Source organism: Pelophylax lessonae (assembly GCF_965119305.1).
Source record: "Pelophylax lessonae genome assembly, chromosome: 3".
NCBI classification, from domain to species: Eukaryota; Metazoa; Chordata; class Amphibia; order Anura; family Ranidae; genus Pelophylax; species Pelophylax lessonae.
Genome location: NC_138770.1, coordinates 470,348,130 through 470,371,415, shown reverse-complemented (window position 1 = coordinate 470,371,415; position 23,286 = coordinate 470,348,130). Strand labels below are relative to the sequence as shown.

The window sequence follows — 23,286 nt, the reverse complement described above, 5'->3', positions numbered from 1 at the left end:
CAAACAGCGTTTGCGCTCAGCATATATGGATACCTTTGCTGATAGCAGCTGTGGTGATTTTCTGATTTCAGCACTGCAGTTAAAATCCTATTTTGGTATACGTGGATAGTGTCGTGTATACCCATCATTAAATTCAGTGGGTGGTTGTTTGGGCGGTTAATGATGAGTAATACTACGCATTATTCCTGTGCTGATTTCTGATAGGTTCTCTTTTTTTTCGTTCAGCCCACAGGCTGCATGAAAAAAAAAAAAACCTATATGCCAAACAAAGACCAGCAATGTACTGGTACGTTGCTGGACTTTTAGTGGTTATACCAGGATGATGCCTGCAGATTTAGGCATCATCTTGGTATCGTTTTTTACAGCAAGCGGTCGGCTTACATGTAAAAGCAATCCTAGCGGATAATTGGCCGCTAGACTGCTTTTACATGCAGTGGGAGGGGACTCCCCCCCCCTCCTGCCGCCTTCCGCTGCCTTCCACGGTTTTTCTCGGGCTCTCCTGTCCCACCGGTTAACCCGAGAGTGCAGCCGGTGGTTCAATTATCTAACCATAGAGCTGATTGGAGATGAGAATGGCTCCAATCATCTCTATGGCCTAAGATGCCGGAGGCTACGAGCATTTCATGACTTCTGTTTCGCCAGAAATAAACAGCGCCATTGGGAAATTGGGAAAGTATTTTATCACACCAATTTTGGTATGGTCAGATGCGTTAAGGTCAGAGGAAAGATCTAGAGTATAAAAGACCCCAATTTTTTTTAAAAAGAGTACCTGTCACTACAGATTGCTATCATAGAGGAAATTTAAATTCACCGTGATAACAATAAAAATGATTAAAGAAAAAAAAATGAAAGAAAAGGTGTCAAAATAACATAAGAAAGCAAATTAAAAAAAAAAAAAAAACAAAAAAAAAAAAATCAAGCCCCCCTGTCCCCCCGTGCTTGCGCGCAAATGCGCGCACAAGCGTTGGTCTAGTGTCATATGTAAACCGCAATTTCAGCATGCATGTGAGGTATCGCCGTGAACGCCAGGTCGAGGGCAGTAATTGTTGTGGTAGACCTCCTCTGTAAGTCCAAAGTGGTAACCTGTAAAGACTTTTAAAGGCTTTTAAAACCGTACGTAGTTTGTTGCCGCGGCACGGGCGTGCGCAATTTTTAAAGCATGTCATGTTAGGTGTCTATGAACTCGGCATAAGATCATCTTTTAAATTTTACCAAACAATTTGGAATTATATAGTGTATTTCTGCATTAAAAATAAAAAAAGTGTTTTTTTTACGCAAAAATTGCGTTTGGAAAATGTGTGCGCAAATACCGTGTAACAAAAAAAATTGCAACATCCACCATTTTGTTCTGTAGGGCCTCTGCTTTAAAAAAATATATAATGTTTGGGGGTTCAAAGTAATTTTCTTGTGAAAAAAAAATATTTTTTCATGTAAACAAAAACTCACAGAAAAGGCTTGGTTTTCAAGTGGTTAGAAGAGTGGGTGATGTGTTGCTAAAATTGAGCATAAAATGCCAGGACTGTTCAAACACCCCCCAAATTACCCCTTTTTGGAAAGTAGACACCCAAAGCTATTTGCTGAGAGGCATATTGAGTCCATGGAGTATTTTATATTTTGCCCTAAGTTTCAGGAAAATGACAATTTGTTTTTTTTTTTTTTGTTTTTTTACACAAAGTTGTCAGTAAATGATATAATGCTCACACAAGCCATGGGTATATGTGAAATGACACCCCAAAATACATTCTGCTGCTTCTCCTGAGTACAAGGATACCCCATGTGTGAGACTTTTTTGCAGTCTAGCCGCGTACAGGACCCGGAAAACCACTCCCCACCTTCAGGCTTTCTAAGGGCGTAAATTGTTGATCTCACTCCTTACTACCTATCACACTTTTGAAGGCCATGAAATGCCAAAATGGCACAAAACCCCCCCAAATGACCCCATTTTGCAAAGTAGACACTCCAAGCTATTAGATGAGAGGCATGATGAGTCCATGGAATATTTTATATTTTGCCACAAGTTTCAGGAAAATTATTATTTTTTTTTTACACAAAGTTGTCAGTAAATGATATAATGCTCACACATGCCATGGGTATATGTGAAATGACACCCCAAAATACATTCTGCTGCTTCTCCTGAGTACAAGGATACCCCATGTGTGAGACTTTTTTGCAGTCTAGCCGCGTACAGGACCCGGAAAACCACTCCCCACCTTCAGGCTTTCTAAGGGCGTAAATTGTTGATCTCACTCCTTACTACCTATCACACTTTTGAAGGCCATGAAACGCCAAGATGGCACAAAACCCCCCAAAATGACCCCATTTTGCAAAGTAGACACTCTAATCTATTTGCTGAGAGGCATGGTGAGTATTTTGCATCTCTCATTTTTTTTGGAAAATGAAGAAAAAACAGGAAAATGCATTTTTTTTCCTCTTTTTTTCAATTTCCAAAACTTTGTGACAAAAAGTGAGATCTGCAAAACACCCAACATGCCTCTCTGCAAATAGCTTAGGGTGTCTACTTTCCGAAAAGGGGTCATTTGGAGGGGGGGTTGTGCTGTCTTGGCATTTCATGGCCTCCGAAACTGTGATAGGTAGTCAGGAGTGAAATCAACAATTTACGCCCTTGGAAAGCCTGAAAGTGGGGGTTGGCTTTCGAGGACCTGTACTCGGCTAGACTGCAAAAAAGTCTCACACATGTGGTATCCCTGTACTCAGGAGAAGCAGCAGAATGTATTTTGGGGTGTCATTTCACATATACCCATGGCATGTGTGAGCAATATATCATTTAGTGACAACTTTGTGTAAAAAAAACAAAAAAAAAAAATAATAATAATATATTTCCCGGAACTTGTGGCAAAATATAAAATATTCCATGGACTCACCATGCCTCTCAGCAAATAGCTTGGGGTGTCTACTTTGCAAAATGGGGTCATTTGGGGGGGTTTTGTGCTATGTTGAAATTTCAGGGCCTCCGAAACTGTGATGGGTAGTCAGGAGTGAAATCAACAATTTACGCCATTAGAAAACCTAAAGATGGAGATTCATTTTCGGGGTCCCGTACACAGCTAGGCTCCCAAAAAGTCTCACACATGGGGTATCACCATACTGAGGAGAAGCGGCAGAATGTATTTTGGGGTGTCATTCCACATATACCCATGTCATGTGTGAGAAATTTATCTTTTAGTGACAACTTTGTGTTAAAAAAAAAAAAAATAAAAATAAATTGTAATTTTCCCAAAGCTTGTGGCAAAATATAAAATATTCCATGGACTCACCATGCCTCTCAGCAAATAGCTTGGGGTGTCTACTTTGCAAAATGGGGTCATTTGGGGGGTTTTGTGCTATCTTGAAATTTCAGGGCCTCCGAAACTGTGATGGGTAGTGAGGAGTAAAATCAGCAATTTACGCCATTAGAAAACCTAAAGATGGAGATTGATTTTCGGGGTCCCGTACACAGCTAGGCTCCCAAAAAGTCTCACATATGTGGTATCCCTGTACTCAGGAGAAGCAGCAGAATATATTTTGGGGTGTAATTACACATATACCCATGGCATGTGTGAGAAATTTATCTTTTAGTGACAACTTTGTGTTAAAAAAAAAAATTTTTTTTTTTTATTCATTTTTCAAACACCTGTGACAAAAAAATTAAATATTCAATGAGCTCAACATGCGTCTCAGAACATTCCTTAGGATGTCTACTTTCCAAAAAGTGGTAATTTGGGGGGGTCTTGTACTGCCCTGCCATTTTAGCACTTCATGAATTGAGATAGGCAGTCAGAAATTAAAGCTGCGTAAAATTTCAGTATTTACACCATAGTTTGTAGACGCTATAACTTTTGCGCAAACCAATAAAAATACGCTCATTGAATTTTTTTTTTGTCAAAGACATGTAGCTAAATATATTTTGGCCAAAAAAAATGACATAAATTGAGTATATTGGATATTTTTTAAAAGACAAAGTTGAAAATTTAATTTTTTTGCAAAATTTTCGCTCTTTTTTTATTAATATCGCAAAAAATAAAAAGCGCAGAGGTGATCAAATACCACCAAAAGAAAGCTCTGTTTGTGGGAAAAAAAGGATGTAAATTTCGTTTGGGTACCACATTGCATGACCGCACAATTGTCAGTTAAAGTCGCACAGTGCCGAAGCACAAAAAGTGGTCTGGACGGAAGACAGCAAAATCCTCCGGTTGTAAAGTGGTTAAGATATTGCCAAGAAGGAGGGATGTTAGGAGCCTCCTCTTATTGTAGGGCAGCAGTGTGTTGTATGTTGAGATCAGCTTGCAAAGCTAGCATGAATTTCACTTTACCACCCTTTACAGATTGATTTATTGAGTGGATTTGTGATTCTGTTCCACATTGCAGAGTGGATACAAATATTTTTCAAGAGGTAGGGGAAGGTCAATATAAAAACAGATTGGAAAGACGGTATTCAATTATAGTTTGCATGGGTATGTATTTCATAATAAAAGCATTTTGACCTCCTTGATAAAGGAAAGCTACTACTGTGTGGGTGGACTCCATCTGAAATGTCTGAAACCGCACAAATTGGTTCAGAGCCTTGAAATCCAAGATCGGACGAATCTTGCAATCCTTCCTGGGAACTGTAAACAGATTTGAATAAAAACATTGAAAACATTCCGACTCTGGAACCGGCACAATAACTCCTTGTGCTAACAAGTCCTGCACTGCTCCGTAGTGGCCCTGTAGCTGCTCTGGAGACAGGCGCAAGTTAGAAGGAAAGAATCTTGCCGGAGACAAGGACTGAAACTCAATTTTGTAACCAAACCAGTTTGTGAACTCATTTGTCCTAAATGAGCGAGGTCCACGGATCCGGAAAGAAGCAAAGATGTCCCGCCACCCCAAACATGAGTGAGGGGGCCCCTTTAGGCTGGGGAAGGCTTATCTGCGGAACCAGAAGTGCCCGCTTTTGACTTACTAGGGTATCTTGGAGCCTCCCGCAAAGTTACGGGTGGATCTCAAGCCCTTTTGTTGCAATTCAGACAGACGATAGGGCCGCTTGTGAGCCGAAAAGAAGGGACCCCACTTACGGCGAGGTTCCTTGCCCTTAGCAGCCTGTGGAAGCAATGTACTCTTGCCTCTTGTGAGGCCCCTAATGATCTCTTCCAAAGAGGCACTGAACAGATGGTCACCTACAAAAGGAAGTCAGCACCTTTTTGGAAGCCTGGTCAGCCGACCAGTACTTCAACCAGATCATGCAGCAAAGGATCACCGCCGTCACAGAAACCCTGCCGGCCAAGGGGGTCACATATAGTTATGCATCACAAATATACAGTCAGTTTGGAAAAAAAAACCAAATATACAGTCAGGTCCATAAATATTGGGACATAGACACAATTCTAATCTTTTGAGCTCTATACACCACCACAATGGATTTGAAATGAAACAAACAAGATGTGCTTTAACTGCAGACTTTCAGCTTTTATTTGAGGGTATTCATCAGGTGAAGGGTATAAGAATTACAACAGTTTGTATATGTGCCTCCCACTTTTTAAGGGACCAAAAGTAATGGGACAGATTAGCAATCATAAATCAAACTTTCACTTTCTAATACATGGTGGATGAAACCTAGCGTCTGGTGATGTTTATGCGTTCCAGATTTCAGGCTGTAATTGACTGCAAAGGATTTGCAACCAAGTATTAAAAAGTGAAAGTTTGATTTATGATTGTTAATCTGTTCCATTACTTTTGGTCCCTTAAAAAGTGGGAGGCACATATACAAACTGTTGTAATTTCTACACCATTCACATGATTTGGATGTAAATACCCTCAAATTAAAAGCTGAAAGTCTGCAGTTAAAGCACATCTTGTTTGTTTCATTTCAAATCCATTGTGGTGGTGTATAGAGCCAAAAAGATTTGAATTGTGTCGATGTCCCAATATTTATGCACCTGACTGTACTGTATCCCTTGGACCATTTGATCCGCCAGCTCAGAAGGGTTTTGACTCCCCTCCAGATCCTGGTGCAAAATCTTAGCCCATTCCGGTCTGGGATACCAAGGTGATAGCAAAACACTGGTCTTACAATTGAACCAGCCACTGTGAAGAAGTACCGGACCAGAGCCTCAGCTCTTTTCTCCTCGGGGTCCTTAAAAGAGGGGGAATCCTCCACTGGCAAAATCGTGGCCTTATTCAGCCTGGAAACCCGAGAATCCACCGATAGGTGGAACTGTTCGTTTCTTCAGAAAAGACTCCTCAAAGGGATATCTCCTAGCAAAACGCTTAGGTATTCCAACTATGGGTTTTGGGGAACCCCACTGACTAGTGACAATTTCATCAAAATAGGCCTGAAAGGGAAACACCTTTGTCACCTTGGATGATTTGCGGGTGCCAAATTGCATCGTCGTCGCCAACTTAGCTTCAGCTGAGTCCTCCAACTTTAAAGTTTCCCGCACTGACACAATTAGGGCCTCCACCAGTGCTTTTTCATGTGTGGCTGCAGAGGAGAAGGACTCATCCTCACTATTAGAGAACTCAGCATACGTGGGCGAAGACCCAAAGGGCTACTCTTGTCCACGGCGGCCAAATCCACCTCAGAATCTGAGGAAGCAGAGGATACAGGTGAAGGCCTTGCCAGGCCTTCTTTGCAGGGCCATATCTACTTTGGCTACTAGCGACGGCAGGGCTGCCGTCATGGCCACCAGGGCAGACTGAGACCCAGAGGGTCCCGCAGCTTCCAGGAGTGGATCGGATGGTTAAATGCACACCACTTTACAAAACTCTGGTTCGGCCACATCGCGAGTATGCCATCCAGTTCACCAATCCCCAAGAAGGATGCCCCTGCACTGGAGAGAGTACAGATAAGGTCAACAAAGCTAATAAGGGGGCTGGAGGACCTCGGTTATGAGGAATGGCTGCAAACATGAACCTTATTCTCTCTGGAGAAAGACTCTTAAGAGGAATATGATCGCAATATACAATTCCTTAAATGTTGACACTAGCATTGGGAGGAAACCATTTAACCTAAGGTCTCTAAAGAAGACACACTGCCACACAATGAAGTTGGATGAGAAGTGGTTCAATCTTAAACAAGGGTTCTTTACTGTTAGAGTGGTTTGTGGAACTCCCTCCCACAGTTGGTGGTGTCATCAGGGAGTTTAGATAAATTAAACTTTTAGATGTGTTTCTTAGTGAACACATATACAGGTATTTTAAATATGGTAGTGACACACAGACACACACGTTGAACTGGAGCCGTTGATAAACTTTGCCAGCTATGTAATAATTATGGAAGTCTAGCACCAAGAATAAATGCAGCAGAAAAGCACATCTCCTCAAATCTAACAAATTTTAGAGTTTTGCACTACAAAATTGAGATCCCAAGAACATTGCTCTCCTAATAGTAGTAATAGTGCCCATATCCCCCTAGATATTCCTTTATCATCAGTGTTTATGTCCCCACTACACATTGCAACACACATCTTTAAAGTGTTTGCTGTAGCTTCTAGATCTGCTCTTCTTACACTGTCTGAACTACATTCTCTGGCAGCTTTTCCCCCCACTCTTTGGATGTAGATTCTGGTAATACCCCCTCAAACACTAGTTCTGACAAATCCTCTACCTAACTGACCACTAGGTTCTCTTGCATCAAAACCCTTCCCTTCCCTCATGATATTCTCTGGTATGTCTCCCTAAGCTCATACTATATTATCTGGCATACTGTTATGTCTAATGGCACCTCTCTCTTGATCATTCACACTACATTTTCTGGCATCTTCCCCTATTTACACAGTATATGCCCCGGCAGCAACCTCCCAGCCACATGTTCACTTACACACCCCTCCCTCTACTGCCTACACTATATTCTTTTGTAAACAAATCCCCCTACGCCCCCCCCCCCCCACCCGTTCCCACAGTCTATGATAAGATAATGCTTTGGCGATTCTATGACAATGCCACAAAATTCCACAGTCTTTTTTTTTATCCCATTATTGATATTCTTTGTTCTTCCTGTCTGGTACAGTAATGCACACCCGTGTGTGGAATCACCAAGGACAAAACAATCATAAATGAATCTATTCAGAAACAGGAAAATATTTGCCTATATACTAAGAACATTGTAGGTAAGAGCAGGTGAACCATTTCAGATATCTTTTATTATCTGAAACAAAATCTGACAACGAAGATGCTCGCTTTCTCTGTTAAAGATCAGTGTTATATTTGTGCTGTACATTCAATTTTGTAATATTTTTTATAGCTGTGTGGTTTAAACTATAGGCATACCTCATCAATGTACGGTTTTACCAAAATCTGCCCGACAAGAGCTTCTGCATCTTTTGTTTTGTCAATCGTAGCATATGTCCGCAAACAGTGACGGATTATATCCACATTTGAGGTCTGAAGCCCTTCCAAAAGGAGACTCTCTAAAGAGCGCTGTAACATTGCTGTTATTCCAGCAATACGCTATAAAACAGAAAAACACTACAATCAACAAATTAGTATATTTTAAGTGTTACGCATCAAATTAAAAAGTAGGACATGGTTTTAATAATGAGCTATGGAAATTATCCATACACCATTATGATCTTCCTACTTTCCTTAGAGAGGTAAAGCAAAGAGAAGAACATTTCCAAACATAATTAATCTGATGTATAAAAAGTTTGGTTAACCACTTGCTGTCCACGCAAATTCTGAGATCCCTCATACATGTTAAAATTAGCATTTTTAGTAGAAAATTAATTACTTAGAACCCCCAAAAATTATATATTTTCTGAAAGCAGAGGCCATAATGAATAAAATGGTTGTTTCAATTTTTTTAAACAGCTGTAAATATTTGCACAGCTATTTATAAAACACACATTTTCAGCAAAAAATACACTTTAACGACTTTTAGTTCACATAAACACAAGAGAATACCAATTTTTGGATACAATTTAAAAGATGTTACTCTGAGTAACTAGATACCCAACATGTCATGCTTGAAAAATTGCACATGCCTGTGGAATTGGCGACAACTATGGTACATTAAATTATCCATAGGCATTACTTTAAAAGCCTTTCCAGGTTACTAGTTTAGAGTTAAACAGGTCTGGTGCTAGAACTATTTTTCTCACTCCGACGCTCATGTTGATACCTCACATGTGTGGTGCAATCACCATTTAAATATGTGTGCGGGACCTATGTACACGTTTGCATTTATGCATGAGCATTGGGGGCGGGGGGGGGGGGGGACACAGCATGAGCAGTGACAGGTAAGTCTTTTATCTCCAGATCTCTCCTCTTCTCTTGGAAGCATCTGATCAAACCAAGATTGGTTTGGTCCGATGCTTTATAATCCAGTAATGGCTTGTAAACAACAAACCAAAACCATTAGTGACAAAGCCCTCTTTGCACTTTCATTGTAGTTTGAATCAGCACTACAAGAACTTTTTGAACACACATTGGAACTTTTGTATATACATTGGAATTGGGGATATTTTATATACATATATGGTTGCACTTTATACATACGGTACATTTTTTTTTTTGGACACTTATTGCTGGTCTGATCAATCTGTTTAAATTAAACTTTAGACCTTTTTCACATTGGTGTGCTTTTGCCGTGCTAAAATGCACCTTTCCAGCACGATAACACAATAAAATGATTCCGCTTTAAACCCAATGCAACTGTTCACATCAGTGTGCTGCGTTTTGAGAAGTCTTGCATGCAGCATATTTGGCTTTCAAAAGCCTACCTTCCAGGGTAATTTAAAAAGGAATGCACCAAAAACACAAATGAATATTGCACCCACGGTGTGTTTTTTTGAGTCACATGTCCAAGTTTCACAGGAGCATGCTAGGAATCAGCAATCCAGAAAATGCATCACAAACGCATTGAAAATGCATTCAAACGCTTACTGCATTTTTAAGTGCACCAGTGTGAAAGGGCCCTTTCCTACACCATTTGAATCCAATCATATAGGGTAATTGATGCATACAGAATATGAATCAGAAGGTTCTGGATTTACTGAAATAAATTAAAGTGCCATTGAATAATGGAACAATGAGGGCTATACTTACTGGTCTCACTTTGTCCAAAAGAGGCATGCCTTTGCTCTGCACCGCATGAAACTGCAGCTGGTTAAACTCTGTTGCTATTCTTTCCAAGATCTGTCCAGTTAGCAATGTGCTTATAAAAGAAAAACATGAAATAAAAACATCTTATGAATATTAATGTAGCCTGTGCACAACTTAAAGTGTTTGTTACACCAGCATTTCATATGCCTGATATATGCCTAATGTACCATGTATTGGTATAAAAAAACATCCTGTTCTCTGTATTGCTTCTTTTGTGTGAAATCCCTGGTGCTTCTGTCAATCTCTCTGCTCTCCTATTAGAAACTGACCACACTAAGCATGAGAACACATCGTGATCAGTTCTCTAGCTGTGATGGGAACTCCGCCTGCTCTCCTCCTATGATCTGACTAGTCCTTACATGCCCCCCCCCACAGCCATTCACTGGGAAGCTCAGAGTGCGGTTGCTTCTCCTCCCCCAGCTCTTATGCAGCTGAGAACAGAGGGAATGTGATCACTTAAAAAATGAAAAAAAGGTACAACTTTTTATCTATACACAAAGGTTTTGCCTTGCATTTCCATTTTGAACTAAATAATAAAATAAATAAATAAAATAAACTACTACTAGTCGCCCTCCCACTGCAGTTTTACCATGTGCACAGATGTTTTTCAGTTTGCAGACATGCATATATGTGCCCCCTGCTGACCCATGCTGTCATTGGCTACAGCACCCCGCCACCCTACAAGTACAGGGTCAGTATACTTTTTCTGATGACTGCCACCTGCCCTTTTGCACACAAAACCATAGTGTTAGCAAAATCAGGCTCGATCTCTCCTAGCACTAGCAGTTAATTGAATTTCTAGCCTGCAAGCAGTCCCTATTTGCTAGCCAAGAGCTCTCTTTCCCATAGTTGCCACTAGGTACCTGTAGCAACACCCTGACAGGTAGCTCAGACGATGGAGAACAGGTCCCTGCTAAAGCCAGGTGTACCAGGTTGCTGAGGTTGTAGAAAAGCGTAGATCTTCTCATATGCAGCAGAGTACCAGTACTAGCACTGCACTACCTTTTGATGATCTGGCAAGCTCCAGCAGCCTAGTACATCCTGGCATTTTAGACACCAACACTGCAGTATCTCATGGTGAAATGCAGGTGCAGTACAAGCTGGTGAGATGGCTAGCACTAATAGCGTTATGCAACCGCAGCCACCAAGAATTAAAGCACAGGCCCATAGAGCTCATGGTAGCCTTCCAGAGAGGCTTCCAACCCCCAATTGGCTGCTCCCAGATTAAGCAGAACCCATTATGCTCTCATTTTACAACCCAGTGCGGGGTTCTGGAAACCGTGAATTTAACAACACCGCTTGATTTTTTTTTTTTTAGCTGTTTAACCGAAGACCTCTGAATCAGGGAGGTCCACGGGTCCGGAGGATGCAAAGATGTCTTCCCCGTACCCAAACACGGTGATGGCACCCCTTCCGGCAGAAAAGGGCCTCTTCTGTAGGTCTGGAAAGACCCGCTCTCGGCACACCAGACCAGGTCCGCAAAGGAACCTCCGGAGGTGGTCCTTCCAGAGAGGCCCCGTACAGGCGATTCCCCACAAAGGGAAGATCACATAAGGCCTACAGACCAGTATATTATCCATAACCAAAAAGCCCGCCAGCTCCGCAAAGGCAGGTGGAGGCTGTTCCCCCTTCCAGAACCTGGCGCAAAAACAAAAAAAAACAAACTTTGCCCATTTGGGAAAGTCAGGGACACCAAAACTATGGCGGTTTTCTGATGTAAACAAAGCAGACCGTTGTTCTCTCAGTAATCAACACAGGGCTCCTGTGTTTCTCCTATTTAGAAACACGGGTCCCTGTGTTGATTCCACAAGCCCATCCCTCATACAGTTAGAAAGCAGCCCCTAGGCTCACCTTTAACCATTTGATCGCCCCTGGTGTTAACCCCTCTCCTGCCAGTGTCATTAGCACAGTATCGGTGCAACTTTTTAGCACTGATTACTGTAGTAATGTCACTGGTCCCCCCCAAAATTGTCAAAAATTTCAGTTAGGTGACCAATCTGTCAGCCGCAACGTTGCAGTCCCGCTAAAAATCGCAAATCGGCGCCATTACTAGTAAAAATAAACAAAAATGACATAAATCTTTCCCCTAGTTTGTAGACGTGATAACTTTTGTGCAAACCAATCAATATACGCTTATTGGGATTTTTTTTACCAAAAAATTTGTGGCAGAATACAAATTGGCCTAAAATGATGAAAAAATTTGATTGTTATATAACAGAAAGTAAAAAAAAAAAAAAAAAATTATATATAAGAAAAAGTCCACATGGATTGCTGCACAAATATTCTTTCTTTATTAGAAAAACATCCAAAAGTACATACCAGTACAATATCAGAGTATTTCCATAGTAACGTTTCGGACTCCAAAGTTAACGTCCTTCCTCATACAGAAATGCATGTATTTCTGTATGAGGAAGGACGTTAACTTTGGAGTCCGAAACGTTACTATGGAAATACTCTGATATTGTACTGGTATGTACTTTTGGATGTTTTTCTAATAAAGAAAGAATATTTCTGCAGCAATCCCTGTGGAGTTTTTCTCTCATATATACAGCCTGTGGGATGGCTTTGCACACGACTTCAACGAACCATTGCTGTTGTGCTGCTCACCATACTCTTGAAATATATATATATATATATATATATATATATATATATATATATATATATATATATATATATATATATATATATATATACACATATACATACATATACACACACACACACACATACATACATATATTTTTTTTTTTTCAAAATTGTCGCTCTTTTGTTTATATTGTAAAAAAAAAAAAAAAAAAAAAAAAAAAAAAAAATCGCACAGGTGATTAAATACCACTAAAAGAAAGCTCTATTGGTAGGAAAAAAGGACATGGATTTTATTCGGGTACAGCATCGCACGACCGGGCAATGGTGGGTTAAAATAACGCAGTGCCGAATCGCAAAAAATGGCCTGGTCGTTAAGGGGGAAAATCTTGCGGTCCAGATGGGGTTAAAGAAAAAAAATTACATTTATATAGGCTGCTTAAAGGGTTGTAAAGTCATAAGCTTTTATATGCATTCTAGATAAAAAACTGTGTGCAGCAGCCCCCCCCCCCCCAATACTCAACGGAACCCTCTCTATCCAGCAATGTCCGCGAGTGCTTCAGCCGTCCAGGACTCTCTCCTGATTGGCTGAGACACAGCAGCGGCACCATTGGCTCCCACTGTTTTCAAACTCCCTTTGCCAATCAGGAGAGAGAGGTAGTGGGGCTGAACAGCAGCTCCGTGTCTGAATGGATATACAGAGCTCCAGCTCAGCTCGGGTGCCCCCCACAGCAAGCGGCTTGCTGTGGGGACACTAAGCGGGAGGGAGGGGCCAAGAGCTTCAGCCAGGGACTCAAGAAGAGGAGGATCCGGGTAAGTATAACATGTTTGATATTTAATGGGGGAACAAAAAAAAAAAAAAAACGAGACTTTTCAATCGCTTTAACTCTGTCCACTGAAAAGGAAGTTGACTTGGGAAGCAAGAAAGTAATGTTTCATATTGTGCACAATAACAGATTTTTGTAACCACAAGATTACCAGAAATGCAAAAATTTTTTCAGATAAAAAAAAAGTTAGTAACTATTTATTTCAACTATTCAGCAGATTACCCACTACTCTACCTTAATGGCGCTAGTTTAACTGTAACCATTTATACAAACAGTTAAGTCAAAAGTAGGAAGGCCTCTTTCATCTAAACAAAAGAAAAAAGTAAATGCATTTGGCTTACCTGTTCAGCTCCGTATTTGTCTTGCAATTGTGGGATAGCAAAATTTTTTCAATTTTTTCAACTGAGTGAATTACACGTATCATCCTTAGCACACACATCTGAAATTGAAGAAAGTTGTATTCAAATTTCAAAAGTGCTACAAAATAGGGAATGCATTTGGAGCTTTGAAAAGAGACCAGAAAATAAGAAAACCGTCAACAGAAAATAAAGCTGCACTTAGGCCTCATGTACACTGTTGCTGATAAACGGACGTTTAGGAGCAGTTGGGTTTAGTGAAATTTTTTTTAAAAGCAAAAAAATGCGTTTAGACTGAAGTTTATTGGCATATGAAATGCCAAATGCTTGTAACAGCGCGCAAACACGTCTAAACACGGTAACTCTTGTTAAAAAGCTTTTAGTTTATAGGCTTTTTCAATGGGGATACATGTCTGGCCATTTTACAATGCAAAAACGCTTCTAAATGCAAACGCCGCTAAATGTGCATAAACATGGTATCTAAACGCGGCAAAATAGACATTTTTAACTATCGGTTACTGGCTGTAAAGTTCCAGCATTCAGGAGAGTTTTTTCAAACGTCCCATATACATGAACCTGTTCTCTGCTGCCATGGCCAATTTTTATACAAGCGTGTCCCTTTTTGATCTTGGAATTGGCTTATGTTGCACTATGCAACCTAATTACCAGGGTTTCCCCCAACAGCTTGTAAATACCCAGCTTAGATGGAGGGAGAGAGATGGCTTAAGAGGTAATGAATTGCTTGCAGTGAAGAGGAAGGACAAATGGGATGTTTTCGTCCCGTCTTCCCTTCACCCAGACACATTCAATGCTTGTGTACAATACAAAGCATCAGGAAGAAGTGGATCCTTCCTAAAATTTCAGGAAGAGATCACAGCCCTTTAGTACTTAGAAGGTGCTGTGGCCCAAACTTCCAAACCAGATGCAGTGAGTCGGCTGCACGAGAAGTATTTTCCGGATGCCATTGCTTGTAACCCACAGAAACGTGTATAAACAGCGCTTGCAATTGCATATCTACCAAATAAAAAGTAAAAATTGCTAAAAATGTAAGAATTGCTTACAAATGTGAGTACACCCCTCACATTTTTGTAAATATATTTTTATAACAACTTTTCATGTGACAACACTGAAGAAATTACACTTTGCTACAATGTAAAGTAGTGAGTGTACAGCTTGTATAACAGTGTAAAGTTGCTGTCCCTTCAAAATAACTCAACATACAGCCGTTATTGTCAAAAGCGCTGGCAATAAAAATGAGTACACCCCCAAGTGAAAATGTCCAAATTGGGCCCAATTAGCCATTTTCCCTCCCCAGTGTCATGTGACTCAGTGTTACAAGGTCTCAGGAGTGAATGGGGAGCAGGTGTGTTAAATTTGGTGTTATCGCTCTCACTCTCTCATACTGGTCACTGAAAGTTGAACATGGCACCTCATGGCAAAGAACTCTGAGGATCTGAAAAAAAAATTGTTGCTCTACATAAAGGTGGCCTAGGCTATAAGAAGATTGGCAAGACCCTAAAACTGAGCTGCAGCACGGTGGCCAAGACCATACAGCGGTTTAACAGGACAGGTTCCACTCAGAACAGGCCTTGCCATGGTCGACTAAAGAAGTTAAGTGCACGTGCTCAGTGTCATATCCAGAGGTTGCCTTTGGGAAATAGACGTATGAGTGCTGCCAGCATTGCTGCAGAGGTTGAAGGGGTGGGGGGGGGGGGGGGGTTGTCAGCCTGTCAGCGTTAAGAGACCATACGCCGCACACTGTCATCTCAGAAGGAAGCCTCTTCTAAAGATGATGCCCAAGAAAACCCGCAAACAGTTTGCTGAAGACAAGCAGACTAAGGACATGGATTACTGGAACCATGTCCTGTGGTCTGATGAGACCAAGATAAACTTATTTGGTTCACATGGTGTCAAGCGTGTGTGGCGGCAACCAGGTGAGGAGTACAAAGACAAGTGTGTCTTGCCTGCAGTCAAGAATGATGGTGGGAGTGTCATGGTCTGGGGCTGCATGAGTGCTGCCGGCACTGAGGAGCTACAGTTAATCATTGAGGGAACCATGAATGCCAACATGTACTGTGACATAGTAAAGGAGAGCATGATCCCCTCCCTTCGGAGACTGGGCCGCAGGGCAGTATTCCAACATGATAACGACCCAACACACACCTCCAAGGCGACCACTGCCTTGCTAAAGAAGCTGAGGGTAAAGCTAGTGGACTGGCCAAACATGTCTTCAGACCTAAACACTATTGAGCATCTCTGGGGCATCCTAAAACGGAAGGTGGAGGAGCGCAAGGTCTCTAACATCCACCAGCTCCGTGACATCTTCATGGAGGAGTGAAAGACCTGGGAAGCTCTGGTGAACTCCATGCCCAAGAGGTTAAAGACAGTGCTGGAAAATAATGGTGGCCACACAAAATATTGACACTTTGGGACCAATTTGGACATTTTCACTTAGGGGTGTACTCACTTTTGTTGCCAGCGTTTTAGACTATAATGGCTGTGTGTCGAGTTATTTTGAGGGGAAAGCAAATTTACACTGTTATACAAGCTGTACACTCACTACTTTACATTGTAGCAAAGTGTCATTTCTTCAGTGTTGTCACATGAAAAGATATAGTAAAATATTTGCAAAAATGTGGAGGGGGTGTACTCACTTTTGTGAGATACTGTGTGTATGTGTATATATATAGATATATATATATATATATATATATATATATATATATATATATATATATATAGCACTATAAATGCATATTCAAACAAAATCCATAATAGTACTTCATATTAAAATTATAACTAAAATGATAATGTAAAAATATGCAGTTTAAAAACAAAACAATTAAAAAAAATTGGATTTTTGACTTACCGTAAAATCAATTTCTCTGATGTTCATTGATGGACACAGCTCTCGACATTCATAACCATTGGGTTATACTGCCCCCCACAGGAGTAAGACACTAGGCAGAAAATAAATCTGGCTACACCCATGGTCAGTCCCAGGGGATATACTCCCTCTCTCTGCTATAGCCACTCAGTTTTGTTACAAGCAGTGTCAGGAGAATAATAACTCCATAGAGGGGTGGGTGCTGTGTCTGTCCATGAACATCAGAGAAATGGATTTAACGACGGACACAGACGAGACAGTGTTCTTTCCTGGTGGCAGCGTCATCAGCAGCTCCAATCAGGGTTATTTGTGAATGAGAAAAGAGGAGAAGGACGGGCTTCTCATAGTGTAACAAGCTTTTGGTTTATTTAAAATGTATATCCATTGTCAGTAGCATACATAAAAAGTTTAAACCCATGGGCTTCCTATTAGGTACAAAAAGTAAGTAACGCCACGAGCCACTAAACTCCGGTGTGTGTTCCACCTACTGGAAGTCCTACAAACTGTGTGTTCCAACTTGCGCATTTCATCCCTAAGTAACATCTTCAGAAGTCCTGACCCATAAGTCACCCTAAAATAAGAGGTCATGTCTGTAGCAGACATAAAATACGAGGAGACACCAGCTTTTTTGTCCCTCCTGTCGTGGACAACCTGGTCTCTGCCTCAAGGATGGCTTCTGTCGCTACCACACTAGTGGAGTATTAGTATAGGGTACAGCATGGCACAGTCTAGGGCACCAATTCACACAGGGTCTCAAGAGGTCAGGAAAGTGGCTATCGCATTTTGAGAGCCTGTAAGTGCTCTTTCACACAGGCGTTCCTTTTTTTTTTGCCCGATCGCGTCCTTTTTTTTTTTGTAACGGACACGGATGACACTTGTGTCATCCGGTCCGTATGTCCGTTTTTCATCCCATCCGTTTGCGGATGAAAAACTGACATAATGCATGTCTATGTAAATACGGATGTCAGCGGATGACACCACTGACATCTGTTTTTGCGTCCGTTCCGTTTTTTGAAAGGAAGAAAAAATAGGGTTCTCCTCCGTTCAAAAAAACTGAACTGACGAAAAACGGATGTCAGCGGATGATCATCCACTGACATCCGTATTTACATAGAGATACATTATGTAAGTTTTTCATCCGCAAACGGATGGGATGAAAAACGGAAATACGGAACGCCCGTGTTAATTAAGTTAATGTTTTATTGTTACTGTGTTTTATTTTTAACTGTTTGGTTTGCAGTAAAACCATTAAGGTGCAGCACTAGCCCGTTTATTCTGGCAACATGGTAGAAAAAAAAAAAAGTACATACACTTAACAAAATTATAAACACATCACTTGTTTTTGCCTCCATTTTTCATGAGCTGAACTCAAAGATCTAAGACTTTTTCTATGTACACAAAAGGCCTATTTCTCTCAAATATTATTCACAAATCTGGCTAAATCTGTGTTAGTGAGCACTTCTCCTTTGCCAAGATAATCCATCCACCTCACAGGTGTGGCATATCAAGATGTTGATCAGACAGTATTATTGCGCAGGTGTGCCTTAGGCTGGCCACAATATATGCCACTCTAAAATGTGCAGTTTTACTGTATTGGGGGGGGGTGTCCGAAAACCAGTCAGTATCTGGTGTGACCACCATTTGCCTCACGCAGTGCAACACATTTTCTTTGCATAGAGTTGACCAGGTTGTTGATTGTGGCCTGTGGAATGTTGGTCCACTCTTCTTCAATGGCTGTGCCAAGTTGCTAAGTTTCTGGATTACGGCAGGACCTGGAACACGCCGACGTATACACCGATCCAGAGCACCCCAAACACGGTTAATGGGTGACATGTCTGGTGAGTGTGCTGGCCATGCAATAACTGGGATGTTTTCATCTTCCAGGAATTGTGTAAAGATCCTTGCAACATGGGGCTGTGCATTATCATGCTGCAACATGAGGTGATGGTCATGGATGATGGCACAACAATGGGCCTCAGGATCTTGTCACAGTAGCTCTGTGCATTCAAAATGCCATCAATAAAATGGACCTGTATTCATTGTCTATAACATACGCCTACCCATATCATAACCCCCACCGCCACCATGGGCCACTTGATCCAAAACGTTGACATCAGCAGACCGCTCACCCACAACGCCATACACACTGTCTGCCATCTGCCCTGTACAGTGAAAACTGGGATTCATCCATGAAGGGAACACCTCTCCAAAGTGCGAGGCACCATCTAATGTGAGCATTTGCCCACTCAAGTCACGACAAACTGCAGTCAGGTCGAGACCCCCGATGAGGACGACGAGCATGCTAATGAGCAGAAATTCTTTGGTTATGCAAACCGATTGTTGCAGCAGCTGTCCGGGTAGCTGGTCTCAGACGATCTTGGAGGGAAGGATGCTGGATGTGGAGATCCTGGGTTGGTGTGGTTACAGGTAGCCTGCGTTTGTGAGGCTGGTTGGATGTACTGCCAAATTCTATGAAACGCCTTTAGAGACGGCTTATGGTAGAGAAATGAACATTCAATTCACGAGCAATGGTCTGATTGACATTCCTGCAGTCAGCATGCCAATTGCACGCTCCCTCAAAACTTGCGACATCTGTGGCATTGTGCTGTGTGATAAAACTGCACATTTTAGAGTGGCCTTTTATTGTGGCCAGCCTAAGATACACCAGTGCAAAAATCTTGCTGTCTAATCAGCATCTTGATATGCCAAACCTGTGAGGTGGATGGATTATCTCGGCAAAGGAGAAGTGTTTACTAACACAGATTTAGACAGATTTGTGAATAATATTTGAGAGAAATAGGCCTTTTTGTGTACATAGAAAAAGTCTTTGATCTTTGAGTTCAGCTCATGAAAAATGGGAGCAAAAGCAAAAAAGTGTTGCGTTTATAATTTTGTTCAGTGAATATATTTTCACATTTCTTGGCAGAGATTTCTTCATCCACATTTATAGATGTGAATGGAGGAATCTGTTAGGTTTTGTTTTGTTTTTTAAGTTCAGCCCATGCATCTATGTCCATCATTAGAAGTGGGTGGATCCAGGGCGGTATATTCTAATGGTGGGCATAATGGTTCTAGCTAAGTGTTCCATCTTCAGGCCCTTAATAGGCCTTTGTGGAGCAGTACAAGCCATAAAAATCCCCTTTTGGGTTATATCAGAGTCCATATAAGAGCATTCAGGTGTCTTATCAGCGTGCACTATTTGGGGAAGTGCATAATAGAATAATTTTCTCCTCCTCTTTTGGAGTGATGCAGTTTGACAGGGATAAATGTGACCCCTAGTATTTTATAACATTCCCCCATGGATGACTTTTAGGAGTGTGGGTTTTGGTTGTTTTTTTTTCCCTCTCATTACTGGTCCTCCCTGGTAATTTGATTATTACAATTATGTATTTGTAATTGTATTTGCATTTCTGTATTTTCTCACAAGTTTTCTTTTTCTTACCAGTTGCAATCTTCAAGCATAAATACTGAGGATGCAAATATAGCAAAATGCGTTGATTCACATGCTTCTATCATCCATAAGTGTCTGTTTTGACCGTACCACCTTGTATTCTTTTTTGTGGTTTTAAATATATGGCAATTTGAATGTAATCTAATAAATCAATGATTTTCTGATGGTGAGTTATTTTGGTCTTTTTGTCATCTGTTTGGCACACTCAAAGTCCCTTTCCCCTGCTGGACTAAGGGCCACCTATCTAAATGGTATGGTCCACTCCTCTAAAAAAATATTTTGGAATTTCATGGTGGGCATACCACACACTTTTCTGGCAGAGATTTCTTAATCTACATTGATTGACGTGAATGGAGGAATGAGTTTTTCTTTTAATCCTACAGGCTTACCCCAAAAAGGGGTAATGGGGGGGGGGGGGTACTGCCCTGGCATTTTAGCACCTCAAGAAATGTGATAACGCAGTCAGGCAGAAAAAGCTGCGTAAATTCCAGTATATATACACACCATAGTTTGTAGACACTATAACTTTTGCGCAAACCAAATCAATATACAGTTATTTGTTATTGAATTTTTTTACCGAAGACATGTAGTTGAATACATTTTGCCCTAAATTTATTGACAAAATTTGAGTTTATTGGACTTTTTTTTTTTTTTTTATAACAAAGTAGAAAATATCTTTTTTTTTTCTAAATTTTCAGTCTTTTTTGTTTATTTAGCAAAAAATAAAAATCCCAGTGGTGATCAAATACCTACATTTCCTTTGGGTACAGCGTTGCATGACTGCACAATTACCAGTTAAAGTAGTGCCAAATAGCAAAAAATGCTCTGGTCAGGGAGGGGGTAAAACCTTCCAGAAGTCAATTGGTTAAAAATACTTGCTGAATCTGATGCTCTTTAATAAGTTTACAAGGTGCATAACTTACCTTTTTTTTCCTAAGATCATCTTGTTTAGCCAAACGCTCATCCACTGCCCGAATGCTGTAATTAACAGATGTTTTGAGACCCTGCAAAAATAACATTGCAATCAAACAACTTTAAGCAAGAGAAAAAATAAAAATAAAAATAAAAAAATATATCTAGAAGAGCTAATCATAAGCAAATATGAACTACACGGCTAACCATATGCTATACCAGCCTTTTTCAACTAGGGTGTTCAGGCACCCTAGGATGTCTTTAGGTGGCTCCAGGGGTGCCTTGGCACAATGCCTAAAAGTTTACCCTAAATAGTATACAAGCCAGCGGAGGGGGTCAAGACTGCCTTTAACCGCCTCCTGTCCGCTGTATAGTAAAATGATGGCAGAGCGGGGCGGCTCTGGTTATGGGCTGCTGCGATCGTGCACCCACAATGGCATGCAGCGAGCTGTATCTCTGGTACACCGAGTGACCCCAATCTCGATAAAAACCTGCGGCTCTTTACTCATGTAATTAGCTGTGTTCAATCACAGCTGATCACATGTAAACAAGGAAGTGCCGTTTATCGGCTTGCCTCATCTCACACATAGTGGGAGGAGAGGAGAGACGATCAGGGGCATCTTCTCACCAGGGGAGACATGTATAAGTAATCGGGGCACTGATTAAAGTGAAGTCCCCAACAGTGCCCATCAAGGATGCCAATTTGTGTCCAGTGATGTCAATCAGTGCTGCCTTTCAGTGCCGCCTCATTAGTGCCACCCCATCAGTGTCCATCAGTGCAGCCTCATCAGGGCACATCAGTAAAGGAGAAAAATTACTTAATTTCAAAAACATTTCACAGAAACTATGAAACTTTTTTTTTTTTTCTTCAAAATTTTCACTCTATAATTTTTTTTAGTAAAAAATAAAAAACCCAGTGGTGATTATATATCACCAAAAGAAAGCCCTATTTGTGGGAAGAAAATGATAAAAAAAATAATTTGGGTACAGCATTGCATGACCGCGCAATTGTCATTCATAGTGTGACATTGCTGAAAGCTGAAAATTGGCCAGTCCAGGAAGGGGGGGAAAGGGCCCAGTATTGAGGTGGTTAAGTTACACAAAGCTACAGGTTTTCATTGTGTACCATTACAACCTTCTAGCTACTGGCATCCTAACAAATAATTCATTGGTTCAACATAATTCAACCATAATGTCATTGGTTGATAAAGGGGGCATTGGGCCCCTGCACAGCATCTTTGTCCCTCCCTTGCCTCTCTCCATCCGCACTGGGGTACACTAGCTAATAGAGAAACTGAGGGAGAAGAGAAATATTGGAATACCAGTCAGTGCCAGTGTGTAGATGGTGTGAACCAAAATGCAATATTTTGCAGTTTACAGTCCTTAGATGTTGCGGCATTTTCTCAAAGTACAAAAAAATATCTGTTGAACTTGCCAGAAATGCAGTGTCCCTCCCACTTTCTATGAGCTGCACTAAAGAACATATTTTCTAGCGATTTCCCGTAACCTAACAGTTACCCTGCCCCCTTGTAAGAGATGAGGAGATATCAAGTTTGTAATCTAAATAAAGATAGCAGCCTAGGGTTACAAATAAGGGCTCTCTTCATGGATAACGTGGAGGAGTAATGTATCAACAGGTAAAAGTAAAGCAAGATTTAAAAACAAAAACATAAATGCAACCTCCATATCAATGAACCTCTCAGTATAAACTGTGTGGCATCAGCTACATACACTACACGACACTGTGGTACAAAAACTTCTTCTGCTCCTGTAACAAAACCGAGTCAAGCTGAGCGCCGCTCAGCCATTCACAAGAAGCTTGGTCTTTTATGAATTATTACAAGGCTTCCTCTGATTGGCTGAGGTGGGAAGAATAGGTCATGATCTTCGCCTCAGCCAAAAAGAACAGGGACCAAGTTGGGATATTCTACACAGTGAACTGAGCAATCAAGGACCACTGATTGTGCAGTTATCAGTCTTCAATGAGTAAAGAGCCAGTGACTATCAGTCACAGGCTCTATGCTCTGCCCCACCAGTGCTCACTACAGCCCCGGGCTGTGAAGTGGGTGTGAGCAGCTGGCTCAGGCTCTCAGTGGCTCACTGAGCGGCTGAGCTAGATGCAGGTCCAGGCATCTGGGTGGATCCCAACATTAAATTATCCCAATATTAGATATTTCCATAGACCGCCCG

The 23,286-nt window shown here is 41.1% G+C and overlaps 1 protein-coding gene across 1 annotated transcript in view; it reads right to left on the bottom strand.

The window, feature by feature from the left end:
- The window catches only part of COG2 (component of oligomeric golgi complex 2), a 216,650-nt gene that overhangs the window by 179,384 nt on the left and 13,980 nt on the right, over positions 1-23,286 (bottom strand). Inside the window, exons 4-7 of the mRNA XM_082251217.1 lie at positions 21,108-21,188; positions 13,832-13,929; positions 10,021-10,129; positions 8,245-8,424 (exon numbers count right to left, since the gene is read on the bottom strand). Of these exons, the coding sequence (XP_082107343.1) occupies positions 8,245-8,424; positions 10,021-10,129; positions 13,832-13,929; positions 21,108-21,188 (468 nt within the window). The remainder of the gene's footprint in view (positions 1-8,244; positions 8,425-10,020; positions 10,130-13,831; positions 13,930-21,107; positions 21,189-23,286) is intronic.